Source organism: Crocodylus porosus, unplaced genomic scaffold, assembly GCF_001723895.1.
Source record: "Crocodylus porosus isolate Cpor-Errol unplaced genomic scaffold, CroPor_comp1, whole genome shotgun sequence".
Lineage (NCBI taxonomy): Eukaryota > Metazoa > Chordata > Crocodylia > Crocodylidae > Crocodylus > Crocodylus porosus.
This window is the reverse complement of record NW_017728922.1, coordinates 560011-587728: the sequence shown is the minus strand read 5'-3', so window position 1 is coordinate 587728 and position 27718 is coordinate 560011. Positions and strand designations below refer to the sequence as shown.

Here is a 27718-nt window from a genome sequence, read left to right as displayed (position 1 = left end):
GGGGTGGGGGGTGGCGGCCGGGGCGGCGCGGAAGGGCATTGGCAGGAGTAGGTGTGTGTGTATAAATATTCAATTATGCATAATCATATTAAATTATGCATGGTGTGTGTGTGTACACACACACACACCATGCATAATTTAATATAGGCTAGATCTATAATTGCATAATGTAATGTACAAATATGTGCATAGTGTGTTGTATTGTGTCATACGCTGTGTATTATATTGAATCATAACATAGCATAATGTACTGTATTGCATCCTTATGTTATCTTGTATTATATCCTATTATGTTGTATCATATTCAGGAGTCCTGGTTTTCTCTAGTTTAAAAAAATCCCTAATTTTCAGGTTAAAAAAAGTAATCCCAAATCTGCATTTTTTCTTGATTAAAATTAAACACCACTGTATATATATTTATCTATAGATCTCTCTAGATATCCATATCTATATATAGATAAAGATCTATATCTCTAGAGATGTATCTGTCTATATATAGATATAGATCTATATCTATATATCGCTAGAGATATCTCTATATTGATATATACCTATATATTGATATAGCTATATTGATATATCTATAGGTATCTTACATGTAAACACCTATAATTCTATGTCTATATGCATATAGATATGCATATCATATATCTATATACATATACATATCATTGCTATAGATCTATCTTTTGATAGCTATAGAGAGATATATCTATGTATTGGCAGCCTTTTCATTTTAATTGCAGAAAAATACGGATTTGGGGTGACTTTTTTTAACCCGAAAACTGAGGATTTTTTTTTTATCAGAGAAAACCAGGATCCTTGATCACATTACATTATATTGTATGTTATATTACATTATGTTACATTGTATTATATCGTATTGTATGAATCTTGCTCTATTATATTTCATGATCGTAATGTTCAGCGGGTTGAAGCTCACTTCATGACATGCAGGGAAGGGACTCCGTGAGAAGGAGACAGGAGCATACGACTGGCAGAAGGGAGGGGCTGGGGGCAAACAACCCTCAGGAACAAAGGAAACAGAAGCTCGTCCAGGTGATGAGATGAGACTCCATCATTCTGGTTGAAACCAAGCCCATCTGGGGCTGATATCCTGTTCCGCAGTTTCTGTTCAAATCAGGTTTAAACGTTTGCTGCCTAGGAAGAGGCACACTGAGGTCAGCAATGGGAATGGTGCCTTTAAGAGGGACTAGCCAGCCCTGTTGTGAGCGCTCCCCTGCAGGGCATTTGTATGGGCAGGGAGAAGAGAAAGCAGAGGGGAAGGAAACAAGTGGTGGACTGAGCTGCCTACCACATGCAGGGGCCAAGCTATGCTGAGCTTGGAGCCAAAAGGATTTCCCTCCCAGTGTCTGGGACAGGACAGTGGGATTTTGTTCCACTTGCTTGGCTTGCTTGAAAGGCTTTCATTTGGGCAGACTGGCTGAGGAGCTCCTCAGAGAGCAAAACCTGCCTGCAAAAGCCAGCAAGCTAGGGAACCTGCTTGCAAGCTCTCAGGAAGTTCAGATTAGCAGTGGTCCAGACACCATTTGTCATGAATGGGAGGAGGCTGTGTGTGTTGCACGCAGAGCAGGGCCATCAGATAGCTTTACATTTGCAAAACCAAATGGAGATGGTTTTAAAGACTCACAAAAACACTGGCGGACAATACTCTTGCTGCAGGCTTAGCAGTGCATGGCGTGATCTAATTAAGACAAAGAGTTGGAACTATACAAGGGCAAAATTTAATAAAACTATTGGACCATTTCCTTTATTTATTGAATGTGGAATGATCCTACAGTACAAAGGTCATAGCTGAACGGTGACAGAGTGAATGTAACCTTCAATTCCTTTATTTCACCATTTGAAATTTAAGTTGCAGGTTTCTTCCCCAAGTCTGTGTTTGTGAGGAGGTTGGGGGCCCTGTTTTGCATTAAAGTACTGGAATTTTGTATTAGGTTCCACTATGGGAGATACGGCAGATTCATTTGGTGATATGACTATTTTCTGTTCATTTGTCTTTTGTTTTGAAGACCTCCATTGCTGGTCAGCCTGTTCAAATCAGTAGAGCTTCAGTTTATTTTGAGCAAAGGTTTACAAAAGGCCAGTTGCCAAAAAGGGGGGACAAGTTGAGAAATGGGTATTGTTAGCTAGGATTAAAAACAGAAGCATGATAAACTTTAATAGTGTACGGAGCACAAATGCCTTCATATTTTTATTGACTTTTTTTGGATGTGTCTTTATGTTTGAAGACTCAGTACGTTTACAATGTATACACTTCAGGAACACAGCATTGGGAAGGAACTCCTAGTTCATCCAGTGCAGATCCTTGCTATTGCAGGCACTATGTCATATAATTTTATTTATAAACTTACCAAATTCTGTCTTAAATCTTGGTGGGTTATTTGCTTCCAGTAGTCCTTCTAGAAGGCCTTTTCAGAGCCTTACTTCTTTGATGCTAAGAAGCCCTTTTTTGTAAAATTTGTAAATCTTAACTGATATTTATACTCATTTGTTACTGAAATTATTTTATCTTACAGAAAAATCTGTGCCCCCCCATCTCACTTTTTCCAATTTTTTTTCCAAATCAGAGAAAAATCACAGCTTCCATCAGGAGTCAATAAATAGAGAAAAAAATACATAAAACAGGTTTAAAAAATCAAACCTTACTGTTTTAGAGAACTATTTCAACCATATATTTAGTATAGGCAACCCACACTTAGCACTCTTAACTGGGTCTTGGAAAACCGACCGTTAAGCAAAACGAACATTAAGCGCAACAAAAGTATTTGATGACCCAAGATGGCAACTGTGAGCGTTACAGCAAAAAGTGAGTGTTAAGTGAAATCAGGTATCAATTTTAAACGAGCATTATAATGAAATGGCGCTAAGCAAAATAGTGTTAAGCAGGGATGCCTGTATCCTGTAATCTTATAATAAGACTGCTCTTCATCTCTCACAATTTGAGAAATACAGATGGTAAGGCAGAAGCATGTGGAGGGAAGAGAACCCTTTCTAAGTATTTGGCTGAAATCACAATATTAAAAATCTTAATTACAACATGTTAACAGTATATTGTTATTTGGATTCTAAATATACTCTGATCCAGGAGGGTGCTATATACACATAAAGATGACTCAAGTTCTCTTGAGTAATTAAAAAAAGCTAAAAAGAGAAATGTGTGTGTGTATGTATTGTGTGTACACACACATATACAAATTGTCAGGTTGCGAACCTCTAATCAAGTGACTAGCACCACCCTTGTTTGTGCTTATGCAGGCAAATGCTTGAATCCAGCTCCACAATTCCTGCAATTGCTTAGAGCCTCTTAGTTGCTCTTCTGGAATGAAGGGTTTGATCTAGTGTATCCACTATACTTTTTCTCCATCACACTTACTTTTACCATCTACGCTCAGCTGAATTACTGTCCTCTAGAGGTCACTGCTCTTTAGGGCTTGTCTTATTTTATATTGCTTGTTGGCAGGCATCTTTTTTCCCTACAGTCTTTACTATAGTGGTACTCCTGATTTCCCTCTAGTGAGAAGAATGAGGGATTGCATCTCATTCCAGCCTTACTTTTCTTCTAAATCTAGGCCATTTATAACAGGGGGTGCATTATGAGAATGAATGCTGAGGTTTACCCTAACCTTTTCCACTACCACTTTTATTTTAATAGAATCCAGAAAGTGGACTCCCTAGGGCAGAGATCGTATATGACTGATACCAGCAATATGTCAGTTCTTTGGGGCTAGTCGTCTGACACCTTTCATCAACAGCATATTTGTACTCCATTGTTTAATTGTAATATGCTTGTTTCACCTGATTCTTTTCCTTCAAAAACGAATAGGGCACGATGTTTTACAATCCCATTATGGGTCCCATTAAACCCATAGCAATTATTTACTAACTCATTTAAGAACAGAAAATGACACATCGTTGTAGATACAATAAATCTGATTGATTTTATTACACATCTTATTTTAGGATCACTTTTACATTCCTAGACAAAAGAGATGATACAAATAAATATAAGCTGTAAAACCTATGGACAGAACTATTGACATGTTCTTTGCCTACACATCACCTAAGAGAAGGTTAAGATCAGTGTGTCTCCAAGGAGCTGTGAAATTTCAAAAAAGACAGGTGTGCCCACAAGCACTCACAGGCACCTCATTCCAGAAACAGGACAGACAGGACTGAAGAAGGGAAGGGAAGTAAGTGCCTAAACCATAAGGAGTTAAATCACCACTGTACATGCAGAGCAAACAAGCACCACTGCTCTTGTTCAGTTCCATCTGAGCACCTGATTATGGCTTTAGCATTGTGCAGGCATGTTCTTCTAATTTGCACATTTAACACTGCAGAAACAGAGCCAGGCCTCTTAACTAAGCCCTGGCTTTATGGTCACACACGAGGTGAAAAGACAGGGTAGAGAAGATGTCCACTGTCACAGCAATCAGTGCTTCTCTGAAACTTGGCAAAGGATAAGTGGTTCAGTGATGGAGAACTTACTATAGCTAGACAGAGAGATCTGTATTGAACCCAGAAGTCGGATCTGTATAATGCATCATTACCATTCAAAAAGTTATCACAGAGGTATGTGTTTTAGAAGGCGGAAGCAGCATGCATTGGACCTATATTAAGGATTGTAAGAAAGTGCTTTCATTTCTGTGTGTTTTGCTTTGCGTAGTATTTGACTCTGGAACAGAAGAGCTTTACTGTGCCTAGCTGGAGAAACACAATTGGACCCAGTTATACAGATCAGAGCAAAGGTTGCAAGGATGTAAAAACACTCCTATGAAGAGACTATGATTGCGCACACTCTCTTAGGACTTCATCCAGGAGCTGGGCAAATTTCCTGTCATCTTTGGTTGTTTACCTGCAGGAAGCCCAGATGGTTCAGACAATAGCCACGTGCTGCAGAGAGGCACAGACCTGGAGGGGTCATGTCAATGCAAGATTTACACATTTTGTACAGTTTAAGACACAATGCATTCACTTCATCCTAGTATCAGTGCCACTGAGGATCTGGTCAAGGGAGAACTCAGTGTGAGAGGCCAAAAGCTTTGGCAGCCATCCGAGATTGTTTGCGAGTACATTCACCAGTGACGTCTTTACCCACCGTTCCAATTTAAATACTGTGACTAAAGAGGCAATTTTAAAATCTGTCTACCTCAATCCCTTTCACCCTGATAAACTATATCTGAAACTTAAAAGCAAGGCTTTCTGACATATCAAGTATCTCACCTATTAAGAGTAAAAGCAGAACAGGTTAAATTCAGGCTCTGATTTCTAACGCGCCAATCCTGTCCCAAGCAATATTCTCAGTTGACAAGTTTCAGATAGAAACCCACTAGAATCATACTGGATGAAGACACACAGATATATTGTATACCTATCTGACTACCTAAAGTTGGGCAACTATTTATTTTACACCAGTGCTCTGAGTGCTTAAACTATACTGTCTCAGAGAAGATTATATGCCAGAGAGAAAGGGGAAGGAGAGAGAACGTAACACTCTGTATTACACCACAAGAGCCAACTGTACAGACAGAGCGGTTTATAAAATAGAAGTTTATGGCAGGCTAACAGAAACCTGATGTCTGCTCCCTCACTCATAAGCAAACCCCTTTCCCCACCAAAATTAAAATGTATATATATTAATTTTATCCTGACCCAGAGAAAACACTCCATGAATCAAAGCAGCTGAGTTAGTACTTAACCCTGGGTCCACCCGAACAGCTGACTCACCGAGGCACCGTGCCCGCAAGATGCAGAGGTGAGCTCCGCGGAGAAACCATTCTGCCCTTCTGCTCAGGGGGGGTCAGACAATGGAGCTTTCCAGCCTGGACAGAGGCAGTCAATGGACACTTAACAAGGACACAAGGTAGACTTCATACATGAGAATATTTCTAAAAACAGGCAAGTTCTCATACACACACCGGTCAGTCTTGGGGGGGGGGGGTTTGTCTGTGAGGAAGAAGAAACAGGTACAAACATTCACAGGATGACAGTCAACAGCAAATGAAAAACAAAGCAGCCCAAATCTCAATATACAGTGAACTAAAACTTACAAACTGAACAGAGACACACCAGACAAGATCCACCTTACTCTGTCTTCTAAGCCCGTCCAATATGGCAGCTCCCTTCTCCCTGCTGGGCCACAGTGGCCTTCAGCATTATAACAGCCTACTTTAGTCATAGGGCAGCTTTGGAAAGAGACCATCTAAAGCAGGAATTCTTTCCTCTTCGTGTTCAGTGTACCATCCCTGGAATTAAGATCAGATTCCCTCTCCTGAGACCTTAGATGACACAGGCCCTCATCCCCAACCCTTCATAGTGCATTTGAGGAGGCTTAGAAGTGACAAGTGGAAATGTTCTTCAGTTGGAACAGGCATAAAAGGCAGTGCCTGCACTGAACTCCCTTGTACACCCAGAGAAAGGCTCCAGGCATACCAGAAGAGAGCAGACCTGGTTTTGCCTCAAAGTGCTCCAGAGCCTATCCCTGTCACAGTGGTGAGCAGAACCAACCATGTAACATCAAGCCAGTTATATATTTCCTATGAATGCTGGTAAAGCTGAGGAAATGGCCATATGCACCCTAGGTTTAGGGACTCGGTGTGAATGCTGGCTTCAAATGCCAGGGGTGGGACAGAGGAGAGAGAGGAAGAGAGCTACTATGGAGCTGTCACTGGTAAGCTGACACATTCTCTGACAAGGTGGTTTCTGTGAGTAGGGGTTGAGGTGTTTAGTAGGTCATGTCAAACAGTTCTTTCTTACTGATGTGTGTAAACAAGTAGAAGACTTCAGTTTCTATTGCTTTCGTTCTAGAGAGCATAAATATGCTTCCAAGACCCTCGGTTCTAAAGGGAGGCAGATCTGTCTGGCTGACTGGTGAACAAAGACAGATCTTCAATCCTGCTCTTCTCAAGGTTGTTCAATCCAACCTCTAACCCTGGACAATGTTAGTCTTTCACCAGAAAGAGGAAAACAATGCACCTAGTCAAGCTCGGATACACCCTCCAGTTTTTAACCCCCTCAAATTTCACTCAGAGGTTCAGAAGGGCTGTTTCTCTTGAGATGACTTGCAACTCTGTCCTGTTGTTGCCCAACAGCAAGAGAGCCCAGTGCAGCAAAAGGGCTGGAACAGAAGGAGAGACGGCGACGCTGTGAGGTGATCCCCATGCTTCCCATTGCTTCTAATACACTCATGCATTTCTGATTTCCTAACTAAACTCTGTATCCCATAGGGGCTGATCGCTAGCTTGTGAGCAAGTATCTTTCTGCAGGGTTCAGCACACCTGGGACTGGCATGTTTGACACAAGTCAGTTCAATTGCTAGGAGGCTGTCCACAGGGAAAAGGGCTTGGAGTTTGGCTGAGAGTCTTCTCTGCAGGTTCTTACTTGTCTCTGCTCTCAGAAGGCAAAAGCTGTTCACGCCCTGGAGAGGAATCGCTGGTTTTACTTAGGAACCAGCCCTCGGGACTGTGGATAAAGCTGAGATCCAGAGGTGCTTGAGGAAGAGGAGCCCCCTGATTTCCTTCCAGTTTTAGGCCTGAGGAAATAAACAAAACAAAACAAAAATGTACATTATATCTCAACACATATCTCTAACAGCTGAAGAAGCTTTACTGGACATAGACCTCTAGTCAACCTCAAAGTGATTCTCTAGCCTCACACTCCCTTCTTTCTACATCAATTAGGCTTTCATCATGCTAACCAATAACTCAGGCAGGCAGGAAGCCTATTGATATGTATATTGGTGGCTAGTCCAATGAGCAGAGGCAGACAAAAGCATCGTGCAACAGTTTGACTCACTTGGATTTTGATTTTTTATTTGATGTGCTCTCGAAGGTTGAAGCATCCACCTGTATCTCATCTTCATCCTGCAAAGCTGCTTCTAGAGCAGCCTGAACTTTAGGAGCAATGGTTGGGCCCTCATAGTCTCTCGTGGTTCGACTGGGCATGTCAAGCTCCAATAGTACAATGTTCTCTGCCTGAAAAGGCAGAAGGGAAACAGAATCATCAGTACCTACACATTCATACACAAACCATTTCCCTCCCTCACTCACTGTACTGAGATGTTTCGCACTCTGATAAGGGCTGATATCTGGATCCTTGAATTTATTCGAGACATGCATTTCCCTATGCCTGTGGTCATATTACCCTGGTCACAAAGACTGTTCTACCAGCAATCCCATGCCTTCTGGCTTGCAACTGTCCTCTCATCCTGTTTAAGCTTTTACTCCATCCCTTAAGATCAACTCCAGGTAACATATCTGCAACAGGGTGGTCACAAACATCTCCAGCAGTACAAGCTCCCCAAACTTATTTTAAGTTACATTTTTACATGTAGGGGAGTAGGCTGTTCCTCTACAGCAGTGGTTCTGAACCAGGGGTACATGTACCCCCAGGGGATACGTGAAGCCTCATCAGGGGGTATGTGAGATATATTTCATACGTTGTCTAACACAGGTCGAAGGGCCTAAAAAAAGTCTTGACAACTTGAAAAGTCTTTGTATGAGTATCTTGCTGTTTTTATAATACAAGATTACATGTAGTTTGACATAAAAATTAATTTCCCACTGAAAAAGGGTACGTGAAGTCTCACTCTGAGACCAAGGGGTATATCAACTGAAAAAGGTTCAGAACCACTGCTCTAGAGACTCCTGCAGCTGTTGCAGTTTGTCCTACAGGACAACAAAGAGTCCTCAGAGAGTCACACTCTGCTGAATACAAGAGCTGAACAGATGCAGGCTACATCCATGTCTATGCTTACCCTGTACCGCGCCTCTGGCCGAACCATCATGGACATCCTGGCATGTTGGCTCAAGGGCCTCTTGTAGCCCACTGCTGACACCGGCCTCTTCATCATCTGCTGGTTACTGAAAAGGACGCGACTGTTAAATCCATTACACATGCAAGTGACAAGAATCCTCCTTGTTATGCCAACGTGTCAAAATAGCTGCCACCCACTGTGGTAACTGTTTTTATAAACGAAGGAGAGAGCGCTACAGGCACCCAGGGGTACACTCCAATTGCACAGTTAAACCTAACAAGTGGTATGAAACTGTCCACATCACTGGGTAGGTAGAGACGTGGAAACAGGTGAGATGGCCTCCATAATCTGTTCTTTTGCACCAATGGCACACACAATGGCACACACCAATGGCGCACACACCTACTGCACACACAATGGACTAATGTACATCTCCCTGTATTCATCTTTGCACACTTGCTCTGTAAAACTTCCAGGCTGCATGCTGCCTATAGTTTCCTCTGAGATACTTTTGGTTTGAGATAGGAAGTAACCAGATCGACTGGATTCATCTTTTTAACATAGTTTGTGAAGCAATTTGGGACCCCCTGCAAGAAAGATGCTATGTATAGCATAGCACAGCACGAAACTAGGTTAAATAGTTTAGAATTTTCCCATCTTAACTTCCTATTTTATTTAATCCTGGTTATAGTTTGTCTTAAATTTTATTCCAACTTTATAATCTACTAAGGAGCTAAGGACTCAGGGTGAGGCTAAAACCCTAATTCATCCCTGGCTTAATTCATAACTTGCCCTGGTCAGCTTGTAGTTTCATATGATCTCCACGCCAATCCTAAAATAAAGTTTGGAAACAAACTTACTCCAGCCGGGTTATAGGATGCAGTTTCCACTGGTCTTCCTCTTCATCAAAGAAAGATCTGTTCATGATCTTGTTCTTCTCCTCCAGAGGAATAAAGTTTTCAATAATCAGGTGCCTGGAGGAAAAAGTAAAGGTGGGAGCTATATAAATAAGAGAATTCGCACCTGAATCTCCCTACCTTCTCTTCCTTGCTAACCCAACAAATCCCTAAAAAGGGAGGGATTTCTAGTTCTCGCTCACATTTCAATCCTGTTCCACAAGCAGCTGGTTTGTAACTAACTCCCACGAACAGAACACCTTCAGAGTTAAAGGGGCATATGGAGTAGTGGGACTCACTTCAGCTTCAGTTCCCTGGTGAGCTCGTTCTGGGTCTGTTCCAGTTCCTGTCGCTCCTTAATATGCTCTTCCTGGAGATCATGAATCTCTGCCTTCACGGCCTGCAGCTTGGAAAATAGCTGGAAGAAATGAGAACACAAGTAAGGACTGTTTCATGCTATTCTCACCCTAGCAGTCAGGTTCTTTGACTTTCTGACCCATTTGATGTGGTGACATTTTCTTTTTACCTTCTTGAGTTTCTTAGTTTTGATGTCCACCTCTTGCTGCAGGGAACTGTAAGTCTCCTTTAGCTCCAGTGTCTCCTCATCCCGACTTTCCATCTGTTGCTGGATTTCTCTCTCCCGGCGTTTCTAAGAAACACCACAAATAAGGATGAAGCCATACTTAGATCACTGCCTTCAGTGCCCCAGTAAGTGAAATCAACCGCCAAGATGTGTCCCTTTTACTCGAGATCCAGAAGTTATGATTTTGCTTCTGGTACTTTTTATATTTTGATGGATTTCACTACAGAGGGGCATAAGACGCTTACTGCACCTAAGCTCTCCTGCTTCACTTAAAAGAGGAGGAATGTTGACTCTTTAACAAGGACATTCTTTCTCCAAAATTGTAAGTCCTTGCAGTTTAATGCGTGTCAACAGAAACACATGACAGAACACGATGTTCTGAACAGTCTGACTAACACCCCCCACAACTTCCACTTTCGCCCTCTTCAGTCTTATAGGATTGTTTTGCGAGTTCTCCAACATCATAGAAGTTTGTAACCAAGACAGGACCTGGGTCAGTTAAGTAACAAAATAAGACATTACAAGCCTTCTTGTATGCATACACATCATAAAACATAAAAAAAAAAGGCACAAGCCCCTTTTTTTCCTCCTATGAAGCCCCATTAAAGAAGCACTCAGGATCAATCCTTAAACTCAGGAAGACTAGTTTATGGCTTTTCCTTCCTTCGTATTTTGTGAAAGATCTGTACAGGTAGCTCCTTACTACAGGATAAGAAACATGTTCCTCCTCCTACCTGTTCTGCAATTTCCTGCCGTTTCTGCTCCAGGATTTTCTGCTGTTCATTTGTGTGATCCACAATATTTTTCCCTCCAACAAGGAGTTTGCTTTCCATTGCCTGAGAGAAAAACCATAACTGGCAGTGAACCTCTCAAAGAGCTTTCTAATTACTCCTTTCTAAAACACAGTGTCGTCTTCTTGTGTGGATACTGCTTCTTTATAATAGCTGCCCCTTATTTAGCAATTAGATTTAAACCAACTGTTACGGACATCATTATTTTTGATACATCCTACAAAATTATAAAAGTTTAATGCACTAGAAACCTGCCTTGAGTTATATACTGTTATAATCTGTTGCACATTGGGTTTGACATGTGAAGATGCAGCTAAATTTTTAATGACCACCTTCAGAACAAAACCTGTTTTTATTGGCTGTAACTCATAAAAAGCACATCCATCACAAATCTACTGCCCCACATCCTACAAATGTAGCTCAAAAGTGACAAAAAAACCCCAACCTTACACATTCTAAACTAAATTATTAAAAAGTGTATCTCTCTACATCCAGTTTATTTTAAAAATTTCAGATCTAGGCACATCCATTACCAGGCCACTAAAACTCTCTCCTGTGAAAGATTTTCTCCCAGTTTGATGACCCTACCTGCATCCGGGGAATTCCATCAAAGATTCTGGCAAGAAGTACTATACCTTGATTTTGGCACCCAGCATTTCAGTTGCTTCCTTCTCTCGCTTCAGGTCTTCCATTTTCTTTTCCTTCTCTTTCAGTAGTCTCATCTTGTCTTCAGCCACCAAGCTGTGATCCTCCACAATGGCTTTCTTTTCAATCTCCAATTTTTCTTGCTGCTCTCTCCAGTAGTCTTCTTTATCATCACCTTCATCCTCACCCTCTTCTGCATCATCATCATCCTCTTCCTCTTCCCCACCCTCTCTTCTCCTTTCCCTTTTCTTTCTTTTGCCAACAGATCGTTTTTCCAGCTGTGCCTTGAGCCGAGCAATTTCTTCCTGGAATTCTCGTAGCAGTGCATCCTTGGGATCTTCGTTCACTCTTGGTTTGTTCTTGATATTTTTGGCACGGTTGGCATATCGTAGAGTAGTAAGAGTTTCCTCTACATTGTAAGAGGCAGGGCCTATGTTCGCTACCATCACAGTTTTGGCATTACCACCTAGTGAGTCTTGAAGCAGCCTTGTAAGTTTTGAGTCCCGGTATGGAATGTGAGTGCTTTTGCCATCAACCAGGGCAGATATAACATTGCCTAAAGCTGAAAGGGAAAGGTTAATCTTGGTAGCTTCCTTCAACCTTTCTCCCTGGGCTCCAGTCTTGGCTTGGCGTTCACTACCTGCAAGGTCCACCAGGTTGAGTTTTCCTACACGGATGTGATTTTCCCCATCAAGTCCCAACTCGCTGCACTCAATAGTGATCACAAAAATGGCATGGGAACGGGAGCTATGCTCATTCATGTTAGTAGCACCAACAGAGCGGTTTTGGTTCCCCACATTCATGACATGTTCAATCTCTTTGACACTCTTTGTGACAAAAGAGGACAAATCCTTCACATACACACCAGTGTCTGGTCTTTCTTTCAGTTCCAGCCTTTTGGACTGATCCTTCGATAACAAGTCTCTTATTTCTTCTTGGTATATTTCCAAATAAGAAGCCCTAACTAGGTATTGCTGGTTCTGAGATCTAGAGATGTGGGTGAAGATGTGGTCAAATGAGTTGGGGATGACCCCTCTTTTTTCAGGATCACCACGTATTCCTTCCATTGTGTATGTTTTTCCTGTCCCAGTCTGCCCATATGCAAAAATAGTCCCATTGAACCCCTGAAGAACAGAGTCCACCAGAGGTCTGAAAGTTTCATCATAGAGTTCAACCTGCTTGGAGTTCCAGTCATAGACGGCATCGAAAGTGAAAGTTTTAGGCAGTTCATGAGATGTTCCCCTGGGATTCTTCACTGATACTTGCCCCAACTTGACATCCACATCCACAACCTTGTCATATGAAGCTGCCTTCTCTTTGCCATTCATTGGACGGCATCGCACCACAACCCTGACGGACTCAGAGCTCTTTAACTTGGACATGATGAGAAGTCAGTGGCTGGATGATTTGGTTGATGAATGATCCAGGAAGGTCAGGGGTACTAAAAGCCTAGAAGGAAACAAAGTGAGGACATGTAAATAGTTTTCAGCATGTGCTGATCTTGTGCAGAACCACAAAGTGAACTTGTGCACTTTTGCAGGAGTTTGTGTCCACTCTGCGGGATTCTGAAGCATACAAATAACATACAAGATAAACACTGTTAAAAGTCTGAATCTTCCTGAGAAAATATTACCTTATAGACACTTGCATGTTTATTAATATCTATGAAACGTTGCAAAAAAGCTTTAAAAAACGTCTCTGAAGTTGGTAAAATACTTCCCTTACCTGCTTTTGTTTCAAAAAATTAGAAATGTTCTGGGGGTTTAAAGTTTTGTTCATAGATTTAACTCATTACAATCAGTTTCTAGAGTCAGGCTTAAAACAATCAATTAAGAAATGTTAGCTTTATGTTGTAATCCCATCACTTCAGCTTCAAATGTTTAAGTGCACAGGCAAGTCACTTTATCTGGTGCTTATGCTGCTAGCTACCGGCTTTAAAATGCAATTTAGAGGCTCTTCTCATAAAACCAGTCAGTGTTTATTGCAAGGGCTTCAATTCACCAGCAAAATTCAAGACAGCTCTAAGCTATTGTACATATATTTGGAAAGCTGCTTCTTGCTTAAACTACCTCTTGTTACTAATGCTTTTCATTTTTACAACACAGAGTTTTCAGAGCCACACCCTTACCAATACTCTTCTTGGCACAGCTCACTTAATCTCAAGGAGGAGCATGAAACAGTTACACAGATCTAATGCTGCTGCTGCAGCCTTCCTCCACATCTCTTATGTTGCTCAGAAATGGAAGGTCACAGAACACCACAAAAAGACAAGGGACAAACAGAAAACATCATTTTAGGCACTCTAAACTTTAACTGCCTGCATTTTTAGTTGCACGAAACACTCAAACAGATTGTAGGCTTCTTTGGAAATAAAATACACATATGCTGGATTCTGGAGAGAATAAAATCTGAGTTCTGACACTCCCGGGTCAGGATTCAGACTGAACTGGCACTGTGCTATCTATGGGCAATGTCACCAGGAAGATCATGCCACATGGATTTAACACTCATCTTGCAAACTTGTAAAAGAAAAGGAGTTGCTTGGAAAGGTGCCCACAATGCCTTTCCTTTTCTTTGTTAGATTTCTAAGTCACCTTCTGTAGGCATAATAAATCTTTAATGGGGCTTTCATAGCTGCTGGGATTCAAGATAAACCCTCCAAACCATTTTTTTTTTAGCTTTCAGCTGTCATACCCAGCACCCCGTACATTCTGCATTTCAGCAGCCAAGAGAGGTGATGTGAAATCTACTGTCTGTCAAAAACTCAGCCCGCAGAATGTAAGCTGTCACACACAAAAGAGTACACTCATGCTCACACTGCCTGCCCTTCTCACTGCAAACCCTTCAATGCAAACAGAGCATGATTCAATGCAGAGATGTCTTCCCAAGCTGGCAGACCTGAAACTATGCTGCTAAGAATAAAACATCTCCAAAGGGGCATTAACTCTGAAACCAATTGGTGATCACAGTTAACAGAAATACACTACTTATCATTTTAGCTGACACGCTTATGCGCAGATGTTCACAGTAGTGGCTGACGCTGGAGCAGGCAGATGCAGGCACTCTTGCTGTTGAGGATTTTGTTGCTGGGGTACTATGCTCTTTCACTACCACAATTATTCCCTCTCCAGTGTAAAATCTGACTCAACTGCCTCCAACATGACAGAAAAAAAATCCAAAACCAACCCCTGCCTCCTACACCTCTAGAAGCCATCAAACTCATCTGCATCCTACTTGTCTGTCAAAACCTCCAGGTTCCTCCCTGATAACTTCTATGTTGCAATTACACATGTACAATACGAAAAAGTTCTTCAGGCATTAAAAATAAAGGAGCCAGTTCCCAGCTCACGTTCAAGTACAGAGGGCAGGAAGAAGCCATAAAAAAAGCCTCCCACAATCCTGAAATGACCATGGTGTATCGGGATGCCAGATTTATGTGACAGGCTAGCTGGCAGTGACTTAGCCCAGGGGTTTTGAAGGGGTAAAAGATGATTGGAGGACTTGGGATTCCCTTTCCTCACCAATCAGGCCCCAGAGACTCACCCCCATGTCCGCTGTTTGGCCCCTTGGGTCACCTGGAGGGGGATAAAAGGGGCAGTGTGGCTGACTCAGGAGAGACCAGTGAGGGACCACAAGGAAGGAGATTCAAAGAGCTGGCAAGAACTGAGCCAGCGGGGCAGCAGCAGTGCCCCAGAAGAGCCTGAAGGAGTGGGACCTGCAGGCAGCAGCTGAACCCTCAGCAGTGCGGCATGCAGCTGGTAGGAGAGGCTCCCTGCTGGGCTCCAGGATTGCCTACAAGAGGCTGCAGCCAGCAGGAGGGGCTCCCCAGCTCCAGCAAGGATCTGAGCAGTGACCTGAGAGGTTCCCAGCTCTGCTTCCAGCTCCTCCAGAGGCCAGGCACTTATGATTGTAAGTGTCTAAACTTTGTTGAATCCTGCCCCTCGGGGCATTGCAGTGTCCCTGATACCCCCGGTTTATACTGGTTATGTTCCCAGTATTGTTCCCTTATTAAAAAGTATATGGTTAAGTCCCCATTGGTGGTCTGGCTCTGCTCTATAGGGGGAGGTGCTCGTGCACCTGCTTTGATCCCTTCAATTGGAGAGGGGGTACCTCTTGGAGTACCACCCGGGTTATATTTAAATCAACTCAGCATTCTTCCCTCCTCTTTAATCCCTTTCCTACTGATGTAAGCTCCTTTCTTATCATAATGGTATCACAAAGCACATGACATTTTGATCACAGCCCATTTTCTTTCCAGGACCCATTTTAGGATTGGGTCTTGCAACATTTTCCATCATTTTCCCCAGCTTCAATTCATGCCTCTCTCACGCTGTATAAACTGAAGACAGTCCAGCAGACCTTAGAAGTTCCAACATTGTTCCTTTTCGAAAACGCTTTTATTGGAACCCTTCACACAAGCCAGCTCTGCCCCAGTACCTCTAAGTGATTAAATATATTCTGTGTGTCCCAGCTTGGAAGTACTAAGTGATTCAACACCACCTGGTTTTACAAGGTTCTGCATTAGACAAAGCTCATGTCGCATAACATCTCATTCACAGAGGCTAGTAGTTTATGGGTTCTGCACTGAGGGGAATGCTGGAGATGGTGACTCATGCTGGGTCATTAGCACATTCAGCTGCCCTTCTAAACAAAACAGTGTTGCTGCTTACTGATGGGTGACACAAAGGACCCACAGCTGCATAGGCTGTAAAATGCAATGAGAAGGTTCAGATGAACTATTTTTTTAAATGCACCCACCAAGAAATATTCCTGTCTGAAATTTTTCCAACAGTTGGAACAAAGTTATAAAGCAAGTACATAAAAAATCCCAGTCTATCAATTTGGTTCCCTCAGTTCAGTTCTCTTTCTTCTAGTGCCAAAATATAGCACAATATACTGCATTTTTTATTCTGTAATGGCAAATTCTCTACTTCAAGTCTCTGATGAAAAATGTCTTACATGCAAAAGCTTGCCTGACTTTATTCCAACCATGAAGTTGGAAGCTATCACCCCCTGCCAGAAATCTTTGCCTCTCACATAATTCTTGGAATATCACAGCTACAACATCATGCTAACACTATTTTAATCAATATAATTCATACCATTTTGCACAGAAAGTGCAGCTTCTGTAAGAGATATTAATTAAAGTTTTAATCTCCTTGTAGAGTTTTTAGAGTGCATTGCTTTTTACCTATGGGCATCCTAAACTTAAAACAAAAAAAATGTAATAGTGAAGGTCCCAGTGCTCACTTTCTCCCCTTGTTAACCCACAGATACACATTTAGTGAAATCACACTGTTTCTTTGTCAAGCCTCTGGGACTGCCTTGTCCAAATAAATTCAGTAATCCTGCTTTACAGCATTTTCCCATTTCCCTGAACATCCCAGATCTTTTACTACACAAGAGGCAGTTCATTCAACTCATCTCACCCCTTATTTGAAGGACTGTTGTGATAACTCACCGAGACCCATTTCCACCGATACTGGCCACTGCTGTTCCTCTTGTGCCACTTAGTTGAAATCTTCTTCCTGGTGAAAAGCATTAAAAGTTATTCTAGCAAATCTGAACATACATTTGTCTCACCTCTAACAAGAGTTTATAATCTCCAGAAATGTCACTGCCAAGTTTGATCTGCAAGGACCAGCGTAGGACGGGCTGAATACATGAGCTGGTAAATCCTATTTGCTGTCCATCAAAGCACCTTTATTCTTATACCATGGGAAATGACTCTTTTGTGAAATTAGCAAATCCAAAGAGACCTGGATCAGCTCCCAAACTGCCTCTAATCCATGAAGCTGCATGGTAGAGATTAATGCATTTCAAAATATGCCCTAATTGACTACAGGGAAAACTGAGAGCCTTGTTTTCTTATAACATACCAAAAAATACTATTTTGTAAGCCTGAAAGAATAAATAATGCCCCAATTTGAATGCAAGATAATCTGACCATTTAATCATCAGAATAGTGAGAAGCGAGATAGAAGAGACTAATTAACCGAATCTGCCCATGGCCTGTAGAGTTTGTACAGGACTGACTTCCGGTAGGACATCTGCTTCAGCTGCTCTATTTGTAAGTGTCGCGAGCAAAGGGCATTCACGCTTCCTGTAAATGCTTGCTAGGTTTCACTGGCAGGAAGAACTTTTTGATTTAATTCTTATTTTTCTTGATCTCACCTGAATACTTCTGACCACAGCTCCCTGGTAGTGCCCGGTGTCGTTCCGTCCCCATCTTACTGTTTAAACTCTTCAGAAACTTGCAGACTTGCTGCACCCTTGCTTAGCTGTGACCAGCCGCCCTGACCTTTCATCATAAATGAATCCTCTAGGGGTTGCCGCTCTTTTGTAAACAGGTTGGTCTCTCTCCCTCTCTGGTAAAAGTATTCAAGATACCTGAGATGGACAGCAATAGATTACCTTCTTTCTGACCCACTGTATGTCTTTATAACTGCTCATCTCTCAGCTGCTGCCTGCCCTCACCCCGCATGTTTTGTAGTATTCAGGTATCTGCCTCCCACCGAGACGAAAGCTGGAGGTGACGGGCAGCGAAGTAAACCCCGTGCAGTGTGGCTCGTACGGTCGAGGCTGTAATCACCCCTCCGGTTATAAGATCACAAAGCAACAGCTCGGCCACCTGGGGCCTCGCGGCAACAGCTGAACGGTCCCACCAGGCACAACCCAGCGTGTCCGAGCTGCGCCATGTCACGAGCACCGCAGCGCAGAAGGGACGACCCAATGCCGAAAGCAGCCCATGGCACCCAGTGAGGTCTCTGCGCTTGTACACGCCAGACCCCCTCGTGACGTGCACTGTCGAGAGCGAGGCGGTGGTTCGGTCGGGCAGGACTTGGGCTGAACGCACGGCACTCCTCTTCGCATGCTGTCCCCCCGTGTGTGCATGCCTGCGCACGAGACGTGCGTCCCCACGCGTGATGGGGGTGTGCACAACTTCCGGCCCCTTGCGCGGGTGGAGTGGGGTGCGTCACCACCCTCCCCAAGCCTGCACCTCTGCCTCTGCGGCTGCAGGGGGCAGCTCTGTCCTACCCCTGCACACCAAGGAGGGCACGTGTGTGCCAAGAGGGTTGAAGCCCCTGTGTGGACACACGCATGTGCAAAGGGTGCTGGTGCTCCTCATGCGGGCACACGCGTGTGCAAAGGGCGCTGGTGGCTCTCATGCGAGCACACGCGTGTGCAAAGGGGCGGGGCCCCCAGCCCCTGCCCGCGGGGGGGGGAGCACGGTCCTCACCTGCGCCGTCACCATGGAGCCGCCTCTCCCGCAGCACCGGATACTGGGGGGGAGGGGAGCGACTACCTCTCACTTCCTTGGCAACACGAGCGCCCGCCCCCAAGCCATCACTTCCTTAGCAACCCGGCCTAGCAACGGGCCTCACTTCCGTAGGGACCCGGCCTAGAGGGGAGGGGCCTCCGCTTCCCTAGCAACGGACCCTGGGCTCTGTGGGGAGGGCCGCGTTGCATCCGGGGCACGCCGTGTGCATGCGCAGAGCTAGGGGGTGCTGGTGGGCGCTGTGCATTTGTGCGAGCTGGGTGCTGCTGGTGGGCGCCGTGCGCATGCGCACAGCTGGGTGCTGGTGTGCACGTGGCTTGGCCCAGGCTGCTGGGCATGGGACAGGCTGTCCTAACTGGGAGTTGAAGGGCAAGGCACAGCCCCCGGGGCGCCATGCCAGGCTCCCTCCATTTCCAGAAGAGCAACAGCGAGCCTGGCTTCAAAGGGGCAGGCCTGAGGCTCTGGAGGGAAAGGCAGGTTCTTTCTACCCCCTTGGAGCCAGCTCCAGTGGTGCAGAGCAGCCATGGGGCAGGGACTGGCTTTGCGTGTTGCGGATATGTGTCCAGCCCCGACTGGGAGCCTGCCTGCTTTTGGTGATGTGTTTGGAGAACCAAACTGCTGGCACTCGGCAGCTCCTGCAGAACCCAGGGACATGCACGTCCTGGTGCAAGAGGACATCTGTGTTGGGTCAGGGTTGACAGGAGTCTTATGTCAAGTGTTTGGATAGGGCTGATCCTGCTTGAGGCAGGGGGTCGGACTAGAGCAGCATTTCTCAACCTGTGAGTTGTGACCCAAAAGTGGGTTGTATGCATATGCAGAAGGGTCATAAACAAACTTTAAAAATGGATTTTCTTTTAAAGGAGAAAAACATGGGAAACCATGGCCTTTTCCTTGCAGGCTGGCAGAGCTCCAGCCTACAAAGGGCTGTTTGGGCCCCCCTGCCTCACGTTGTGGAGGGCCAGGGGCAATGGGTTAGCACTGACTCGATGTTTACAAGTGGGTCCTAGTACAAAAAAGGAGAGAACCACTGGACTAGATGATCCTTGCAGGTCCCTTCCAGCCCAACTTCCTTATGATTATGAACCAGGATCCTTTAACCAATGTGGCCAGCTTCAGATACTTAAGAAGACAACACATGAAACCTGCAGCACGGGCAGTTTAGAGAGCTATAAACTATCAGAAATGCACATTCCCAAAAACTAAAGGAAAGGTTGAAGTTTGCATTTAAAAAGACACTGGACTCAAGTCTCAAGGTTTCATTGAATTCTGCATTTAAAAAAAATGTCCTCTTAAAAACAGACAAGTGGTAAACATGATATCATTTATTAGACCAACTGGATAGTTGGAAAAGTAGTTCCTTGCAAGTTTTTGGGCACAGGCACCCTTCCTCCAGCCTGGGGAGAGTCTGCTGTTCTGTGTCTTTTCTCTAGAGTCTGAATAGAAAAGCTTAAGCCAATATGAAAAAGTAGGTCTATGAAAATGCAAGTGTGTGGCAGATCTACGTTATATATTGGCTTAAGCTTCTATTTGGACCCTGGAGCAAAGAGACCAGCAGACTTCCTAGGCCTGAGGAAAGGCACCTGTGCCTGCAAACTTGCAAAGAACAATTTTTCCAACTATCCAGTTGATCTAATAAGAGATCACATTTGCCCAAAGAACCTTGTCTGGCTATGTCCCCAGACCAACACAGCTACAACCAACACCCCTTAAAAACAACAATTTTCTCCTTACTATTGCAGCAACTAAGAGGGGGAGCAAGCACCATGCAAAACCTCCTAACACATGAACATCTGAGTGCTCACCCACACTTGAAAATTAATTTGGATCACAGTACAGTATGAATTGAAAAACACAAATGCTGAATAACTCCTTATTACAGAAAAGCTCTTACTCCTAAAACTTTAAACAGAAAGCACACACATGGAGGGATCTGTCTGAGAGTAAGCAACCATAAACACATCTATAAGCCATGGACTTCTTCCACAACGATTGCTTAGTTAAACACATTATTAATAGCTTGTACATTTGGATGTCCATATTTGAACTGATGGATGTTGGAAAGGATACATACTTTTTTAAGACTATATTACAGCCTTGACAATGCTGATCTGGGCTGAACTAGGGCCAAATACTTTAATGTAAATAAGGATAAGAATTCAGTGTGAATAAAAAGGAATATTTAAAATCAAATAAGTTTCAATGTTTTATTGTGGAAAGAAATACAAAATTACATGTTTTGTAAAAAGAGTCAAAATACATCTTCTCAACCATGATATCTTGGGAAAACATCATCATTTCCCACTTCTAACCAAAGCAGTCTTGATTGCATCAGTCTGGACTAAATAAAGGAGGAAAAATACTAGATATAGATCAATCTGGTTTATGGGCTTCCAGTTACATAAATACGCAGTAGTCCAACACCTGGAATACTCACAGCTAGCCTCACTGAAACAACTTGGCCCCATACATTTCTGGAATTAGCACTGAGAAGCAAGAAGCTATCTTACAACTTGGGTGGCTTCCAATCTCAGCCAGGCCTCATCTCCTCTCTTCAAACCATAGGGAATGAAAATATGCTCAACTAAAACAAAATAAAATGCTCCAAGAGAAAAGAGACCAACAAGCACATTAGAAGATGTCCAGGGTACCTACCCTAGAGATCATCAAAAGGAGACTGGACGCACACCTTGTGGGGTTATTTGACCCCAGCAGTCTTTCCTGCCCAGAGCAGGGGGCCTGGACTCAGTGGTCTCACGAGGTCCCTTCCAGCCCTAAACTTCTGTGAATCTGTGTCCTCATACAGCCGATAGGAGAAAGTAGATGGAGATAGTGCCATATCCAATCTGTTACAAGATGTCACAGGAACAAGGGACCTTGGCCAAACGGTGACTGGCTTGAACAGAGATGGGAAACAAAATTCCAGAGTCACCAATGGAAAACTAACCTGTCCTGGGCCACAGCCTAATCCTGGTTTCTGAGACTATCTTGTCACAAGAGGATGAGTACCCAGTTAAAGTACTGGGAACCAGCACTGAGGATCAGATTATGCAGTCTGTGGAGAGGGCAGAAAAACATTCACCCAAAATAAGACAAGGCACATGCTGTCGTCACCATCTCCTTATCCTTTGCTAAGGTTATTTTATACCAGATCCATTTCCTCTAAAAATCTTAGCTTCCAAAGATTTAAGGATCATTGCAGCCATCCCTTTCTCCCTCTCACCATATGACAACAGTAATGAAATCTGTGAAGTTACAAACATCCAGCTCTAATAGCTTGTCATGACGTTGTCCCATGCTCCCTAGGTCAGTGCAGTCTCTAAGACAGGTTGAACAGGTACCTGCATCATTCTGATATACCATCACTGTATTTCTGAAGCACCCTAGAGATCTCAAAGTGATGTGCCAATGTAATGGATCAATCCTAATAACACTCCAGTGAGGTAGGTATGAAATCCATTTTACAGACAGGTAAACTGGGGCACAGAGCTGACTGGCCCATAATGGGACAGCAGTAGCACTCAGGATAAAACCCAGATCATCTGATCCCTGAAGTCCTGAGCCTGAAGCCATGTTCCTTTCATGGAGCATGTTCCCTTTCAATAATACTTAGCACTTACAGAGAACCTGGAATGATTCTTCATGACAAGAACCTTCCTGGTGCCTCCAGGAAAAATAACAAGACGTGAGAGAAAGATGAAATGTGGACAGCTACCTAATCAAGATAGCTGATAATCCAAAATAAGGAGAATGGAAGGTTTCATATAATGTATAGCATTTAAAATTCACGTTCCCTTTCTAATCTCATGCTGGCAACATGGCGAAACTGAGAAGTCAGTCAGAATGAATCCAGAAACTAACACAAGGATGAAATGAAGGCCTCGGGACAGGCCTATTAATACAGCTGGCATATCCTATTCTTTTATGAAAATGTTGGTGTCCTGGTCTATCTGTCAACAGGGCTCCTGAGTTCACAGCTCTAAAAACAAAAACCACTGCTTGTTCGGGTCCTGGTCAAAACTCATCCCGCAGCCTCGGCGGGTGGTCCATGCCAAAAAATGAGGAAGGTCTCCCGTGCACATCACGCTCTCGCTTCACAAAGGCAGTAAATGAAGAAACACAGTTCCCAATAAAATGATCAGACTGGCCAAGGATGTACAAGTCAATCTGGGCCACTTCAGGTTGCAAATTCACCACTTTTACCTGCACAAAGAAACAGACAGAGCAAGTTAATCCAAGCAACATGGCACCAAATATCGATTCTTAATAACACTGCAAGCTGGGGTACAAACTGGAATCTACCCACTGCTTTCTCTTACCCTTATCTAAAACAGCCCTTTCTGGGTTTCCAGTGACTACTACAATCACGAAGACACCTCACCAATGTAATATTTCTTTTGTAAGATTTAGCCCAAGTCCTTTCTAAGACAAAATCCATCAAAATACAGACCTGGGACTGTTACATCTGGAGGAGTCTACGTTTTCTACAGTCTTAGCATCTAAGTCTTGCTGTTGTGGACAAAGTTTGTTTTTTATTTCAGGTGTCAATAATTGAGATTTCCAATATATAAGTCCCCATTTCCTAGTGTCTGCATTGCTCTACACAAGGGCAATAACATTTCACTTGACACCAACTAGCTAGAGCCAGGTCTGAGTCAAAAAGCTGCAGATCCACCAAGCTGGAACCAACCATTAGACTGGCATCACAGGCAGCCCATTGTGGACTCAGTCCTACAAGATTCTGAGTACCCTTCACTCTGATCACTCTGATGACACTCAGCACCACCAGAGACATCTCATCCTTTGACACTAGGCTACCTGCAGCAACATGGTTACACAGCGAGCATTACCTGCTTTATACAAGCCATAATTTCACTGAACAGGTACTATACAACCAAATGACCATAGCTTACAGTGGCAAGTGTTGCATAAGTGGAAAATGGGGGCAAAGATGCTATCAATGGAGGCAGCACCATTAGTCCAAGAATCTGCAAACCTACCTTTCCTTGGAAAAGTTGCTGTATTTCCTTGGTATAGGGGTCAGAATCAGTGGCAATGTAAACAGATTTTGCTTCTACCTTCTTCACCCAGAGCTTGAGCGCACGCTTGATCTCTGTCAGGTCTGGAAGGCACATATCCATGGTGAGAGGCATAGCTGTGTTTCGGTCATAGCCTACACACTGTGGTGAAGCCATGAAGTGAGGCCCAGCTGTCCCATCCTTCAGCATTTTGCAAGCATTCTTCTATTGAAGAAAGGAGAAGAAAACACCATGTGTGAAAGTAACAATTAGAATCTGATCCGACCCCAAGTCCAACTTCAGGTGGCAGAGGAGCACAAGCTGGATTTAGACTCTGGTGCCAGAAGGGATGACCATATCAGGGCTTTCTAGTAAACTTTTCTAAAGGAATGGTGGCTGTCAGTCCATGGCACTGCACGCATGGCACTGGCAGTACCCACATGCATGACATGCACTGAAATCTATGCAAGCGACGTACCCAGTCTGAACCAATCCTCAGATGAATTCCTACGTAAGGCCTGACCAGAAGAGAATGAATATATTCCTCTCCCTTCCTCACCATCTCATCAGACCACACGACATACTTATGCAGAGGCCGATGCTCCTCTAACACTGGAAACTGAGCTGGTGCTCCAGGCAGGGCAAGAATAGGGTGTTCTGAAGGTGGAAACCTGGAAAAAGAAATGAGATGGAAGTATGGTGTGTTTACAGGCTCTCTGGGAAACAGGAGAGACAGGGAAAGGGTGGCCAGGAAATGTTATGACCTTGAACAGACCTGCAAGGACAAAGCAGAAATGCCAGAGACTCTACAAAAACAAGTGATCTGGCATTAGAAAATCCTCACCATTTCAACACTGGAATTATAACATTACACACAACTGACAAAGTCATCAGACACTGCTTTTTACCTCTGATTCAATAATGAATCCAAAATTAATATAGTTTAGAGGACAAAGGAAAAACAAGCAAGTCTGACATTCATGGTAATACAATAGCTACTTAAACAGAATATAGATGCTTCCCATCCCTGGCTAAAACAGTTCAGATAGGTAAAGCTGCTGTAGTGACACATATTAAGTCAGCTGTAGCTTAATGTGAGGTAGATAACATAAGGTGTATGATGGACAAAAGTCAAGTGTAGTGCAATCTTTGTACTCTGGCTGAGACCAGAGTAATTAAACTTAATCAATCTTTGGCTGATAACTCAATCAGCCCTACATAGTTCGCAAGGCATACTGGGCAAAGGAACTGATTGCTGGGCTGATAATCCCTGGAAATAGCTTCAAGGTTTGTCCTCAATTATACGTTAATAGTTGCAATGTCAAATAGTTACTTCAAACCACCTCAAAATGATGAATGGACTCGAAAATGTAACTATACCACTGCTTTCCTCAGAGCCATTCCAAGTGCCTATGTATGTCCAACTGCTGGTATCACGCAATCCATCAGTGCGGTCAACCTCCCCAGGCCCTTGATACCTTTGCATCCACTGGTCCTTGTAGTAGGAACTGAAGGAAATGCCTCTAAAGAGCTCAGACCTATCGAAATCCACACTGAATTGATCCCAAAATGGACCAAATGGGTTTCCATCCTACAAAACAAAGAGAACTGTTCAACAGCCATAGCCCCACCATGTGTAAACCAGCAATGTCTGACAGAATCTCTGACTTTAGAGCTGAAATCAGTTAAGGAAATGGAGGAGTTGGACTGACTGGTCTGCAGCCATAACTGTGCTACAGAAGGGGGAGCAATCACAGCTGACTCTGCTCATCACCCAACAGCTCACTAAGAAGAAGCAGAAGAACTCTGGAGATTTTTATATTAAGCAAAATAAAGCCCATTCCAAAAACATTTTAGAGGATATCAAGGCACACAGGCCTAGCACCCCTGGGACCATTTATCCTAAAAGAGCAGGGCTTATCCAATCAGCTGAGCAATGCTGTATGGATGGGGGTTCTGTGGAAGAGGCCAGGGCAACACCTGCTTTTTTAAAGTCCTTTTTGCCCAAAGTCACAATTCATTTGAAAATGATAAATCACTCTCACACAGCCCTATCAAATCCTGCAATGAGCTTTAGGTCAGGCCCAAACATATAAGCCAACAAGTACAAGTCTAGAACCGCAGCAATCCTCTTTTTTAACCTAGCAAACTAGGAGCAGGAAATTTACCTTCATGGGACAAGACCTCTTGTCGGCGCTTCTCTGGGCTGCTACTTCAAAGCAGTAAGCCACTCGCTTGCCGGGGGGCCAGTGCATTGGTGCCAGTTTTTCCATGAACTCCTCCAAGCTGATAACCCGGTGATATTCCAGGAGAGGCTCCAGCTTGAAGTATTCCGTGTAGGAAACATGCAGCTGTAAATAAGAGAAACTGATTCACTCGTTGAGCAACCAGAAGTCAGTCCTGGCTACATCTCCATTAACATTTCGTGAGGGCAGGATCAATAGCTCAGGGCATCTGTGGGTCCGGTGACATTCATGTTTGACAGCCTACAGCTTCCCAGTAATTGAGTGGAGGGTGGGGAGGTGTATGAAGAGGGACAATCTAGAAAGGGAAGAACATAACATGGGAAGTCGTGACTCCTGGGACGCCAGTTCTGCTACTCACAGGTTGTGACCCCTGGCCGCAAATAAGAACAAACACTTCATATTTCCCCAGCATGCTTTAGAAACATAGCTTTACGTCGTAAACCACAGAGCTCCCCATCACACTGCCTGTCATACTGAATAAAAGCAAAGCAGAAGCAAACCAAGAAACCTGACGGGCTTCCACATTTTCAAGCCAACCACCAGGTCACCTAAGCAGATGTGCATCTTTTGAACCCCCCAAGGGAAATGACAAACTCCTTAGAGCCGTGGCTACGACTTCCTTGCACCCCTACAGCCTTTAGCATGCACTGGGACCTGTTACGACGAGCTCTGGACCAACGGGGAGAGGGATGCTCACAAGACGACATGAGCCGCTGCCAACCTGGCATAGGGCAGGGCCAGCTCTTGGCGCTGGAGCACCCTGCATGGAGGGGGCTGAGGCACAGGAGGAGACTCACATTGGTGTAGGGAGGCCGGTGGTGCCGGTACTCAATCCAGGGGGGCACAGCCAGGGTGCGGTTCAGGGTCTTCGCAAATGCCAGGGAGCCCAGGAAGTGATCCGCCTGGTTCCCAAACCTCCCTGCAAAAACAGGGAAAAGAGAGGGGTCAGCAACATGCCCATGGTGCCCAGGGCCCCCCCACGTGCCCGTCAGCAGGGCAATGGGATGCTCAGGGACCCACCCCCTCCTGTGCCTCTGTCCAGGGCAACAGGAATACCAGGGACCCTCTTCTGCCTGTCACCAGGGCAACAGGATACCCAGGACCATGTACGCATTGCCAGGGCAATGGGATGCCCAGGGCCCCCTGTCACCAGGGCAAGGGGATGTTGGAGGACACGCCCCCCACGCCCATCACCAGGGCAACAGGATGCCGCCCCCCCACGTGCCCATCTCCATGGCAATGGGATGCCCGCCCGTTACCACGGCAACGGGGCAGGCGGCAGCCCTCCGGGGAGCGGGGGGAGGGCACCCGCGGACCCAGGCTCACCCATGCAGGGGCAGTAGAGCAGGTAGCCGGCCGGGTCCCCGCTCGCCGGCCTCGACAGGACCAGCACCAGCAGCAGCAGCAGCAGCAGCAGCAGGCACCCGAAGTCCGCCATGGCGGCGGCGCCCCGTCCCGGCATGCCCCGCGCGCCGGCGGGCGGA

The 27718-nt window shown here is 44.5% G+C and overlaps 2 protein-coding genes across 4 annotated transcripts; both read right to left on the bottom strand.

Annotated features, from left to right (window-relative positions):
- Positions 1–3936: 3936 nt before the first annotated feature.
- Positions 3937–19028, bottom strand: KIF3B (kinesin family member 3B). 3 transcript variants are annotated; one of them, XR_002101963.1, is made up of 11 exons: positions 18935–19028; positions 17156–17222; positions 11685–13143; positions 10993–11094; positions 10202–10324; positions 9975–10093; positions 9640–9753; positions 8780–8885; positions 7819–7997; positions 7405–7555; positions 3937–7141 (listed from the first exon to the last, which is right to left on the bottom strand). XR_002101963.1 is itself a non-coding variant. In XM_019539487.1 (10 exons), exons 3-10 carry the CDS (start codon positions 13074–13076, stop codon positions 7462–7464), a joined length of 2229 nt encoding a protein of 742 aa, XP_019395032.1. In that variant the 5' UTR covers positions 13077–13143; positions 17156–17222; positions 18935–19028; the 3' UTR covers positions 3937–7461. The 3 variants fall into 3 exon arrangements, 1 of the variants encoding a protein (XP_019395032.1); XR_002101964.1 differs by having other exon boundaries at positions 3937–5970; XM_019539487.1 differs by having other exon boundaries at positions 3937–7555.
- A 3052-nt stretch (positions 19029–22080) lies between these two features.
- Positions 22081–27693, bottom strand: POFUT1 (protein O-fucosyltransferase 1). The gene is made up of 7 exons (XM_019539491.1): positions 27561–27693; positions 27032–27153; positions 26157–26339; positions 25467–25579; positions 24467–24659; positions 23971–24213; positions 22081–23173 (listed from the first exon to the last, which is right to left on the bottom strand). Exons 1-7 carry the CDS (start codon positions 27670–27672, stop codon positions 22985–22987), a joined length of 1155 nt encoding a protein of 384 aa, XP_019395036.1. The 5' UTR covers positions 27673–27693; the 3' UTR covers positions 22081–22984.
- Positions 27694–27718: the final 25 nt, after the last annotated feature.

Coding starts and splice junctions, on each gene's coding strand:
- KIF3B (XM_019539487.1), bottom strand. CDS start 13,076: ATGTCCAAGTTAAAGAGCTCTGAGTCCGTCAGGGTTGTGGTGCGATGC. Junction 9,754..9,974: donor ACCAGGGAACTGAAGCTGAA/GTGAGTCCCACT, acceptor TTTTTCCTCCAG/GCACCTGATTATTGAAAACT. Junction 7,556..7,818: donor AATAAAAAATCAAAATCCAA/GTGAGTCAAACT, acceptor TTATTTCCTCAG/GCCTAAAACTGGAAGGAAAT.
- POFUT1 (XM_019539491.1), bottom strand. CDS start 27,672: ATGGCGGACTTCGGGTGCCTGCTGCTGCTGCTGCTGCTGCTGCTGGTG. Junction 24,660..25,466: donor AAGGACCAGTGGATGCAAAG/GTATCAAGGGCC, acceptor TTCTTTTTCCAG/GTTTCCACCTTCAGAACACC. Junction 23,174..23,970: donor AGCAACTTTTCCAAGGAAAG/GTAGGTTTGCAG, acceptor TTCTTTGTGCAG/GTAAAAGTGGTGAATTTGCA.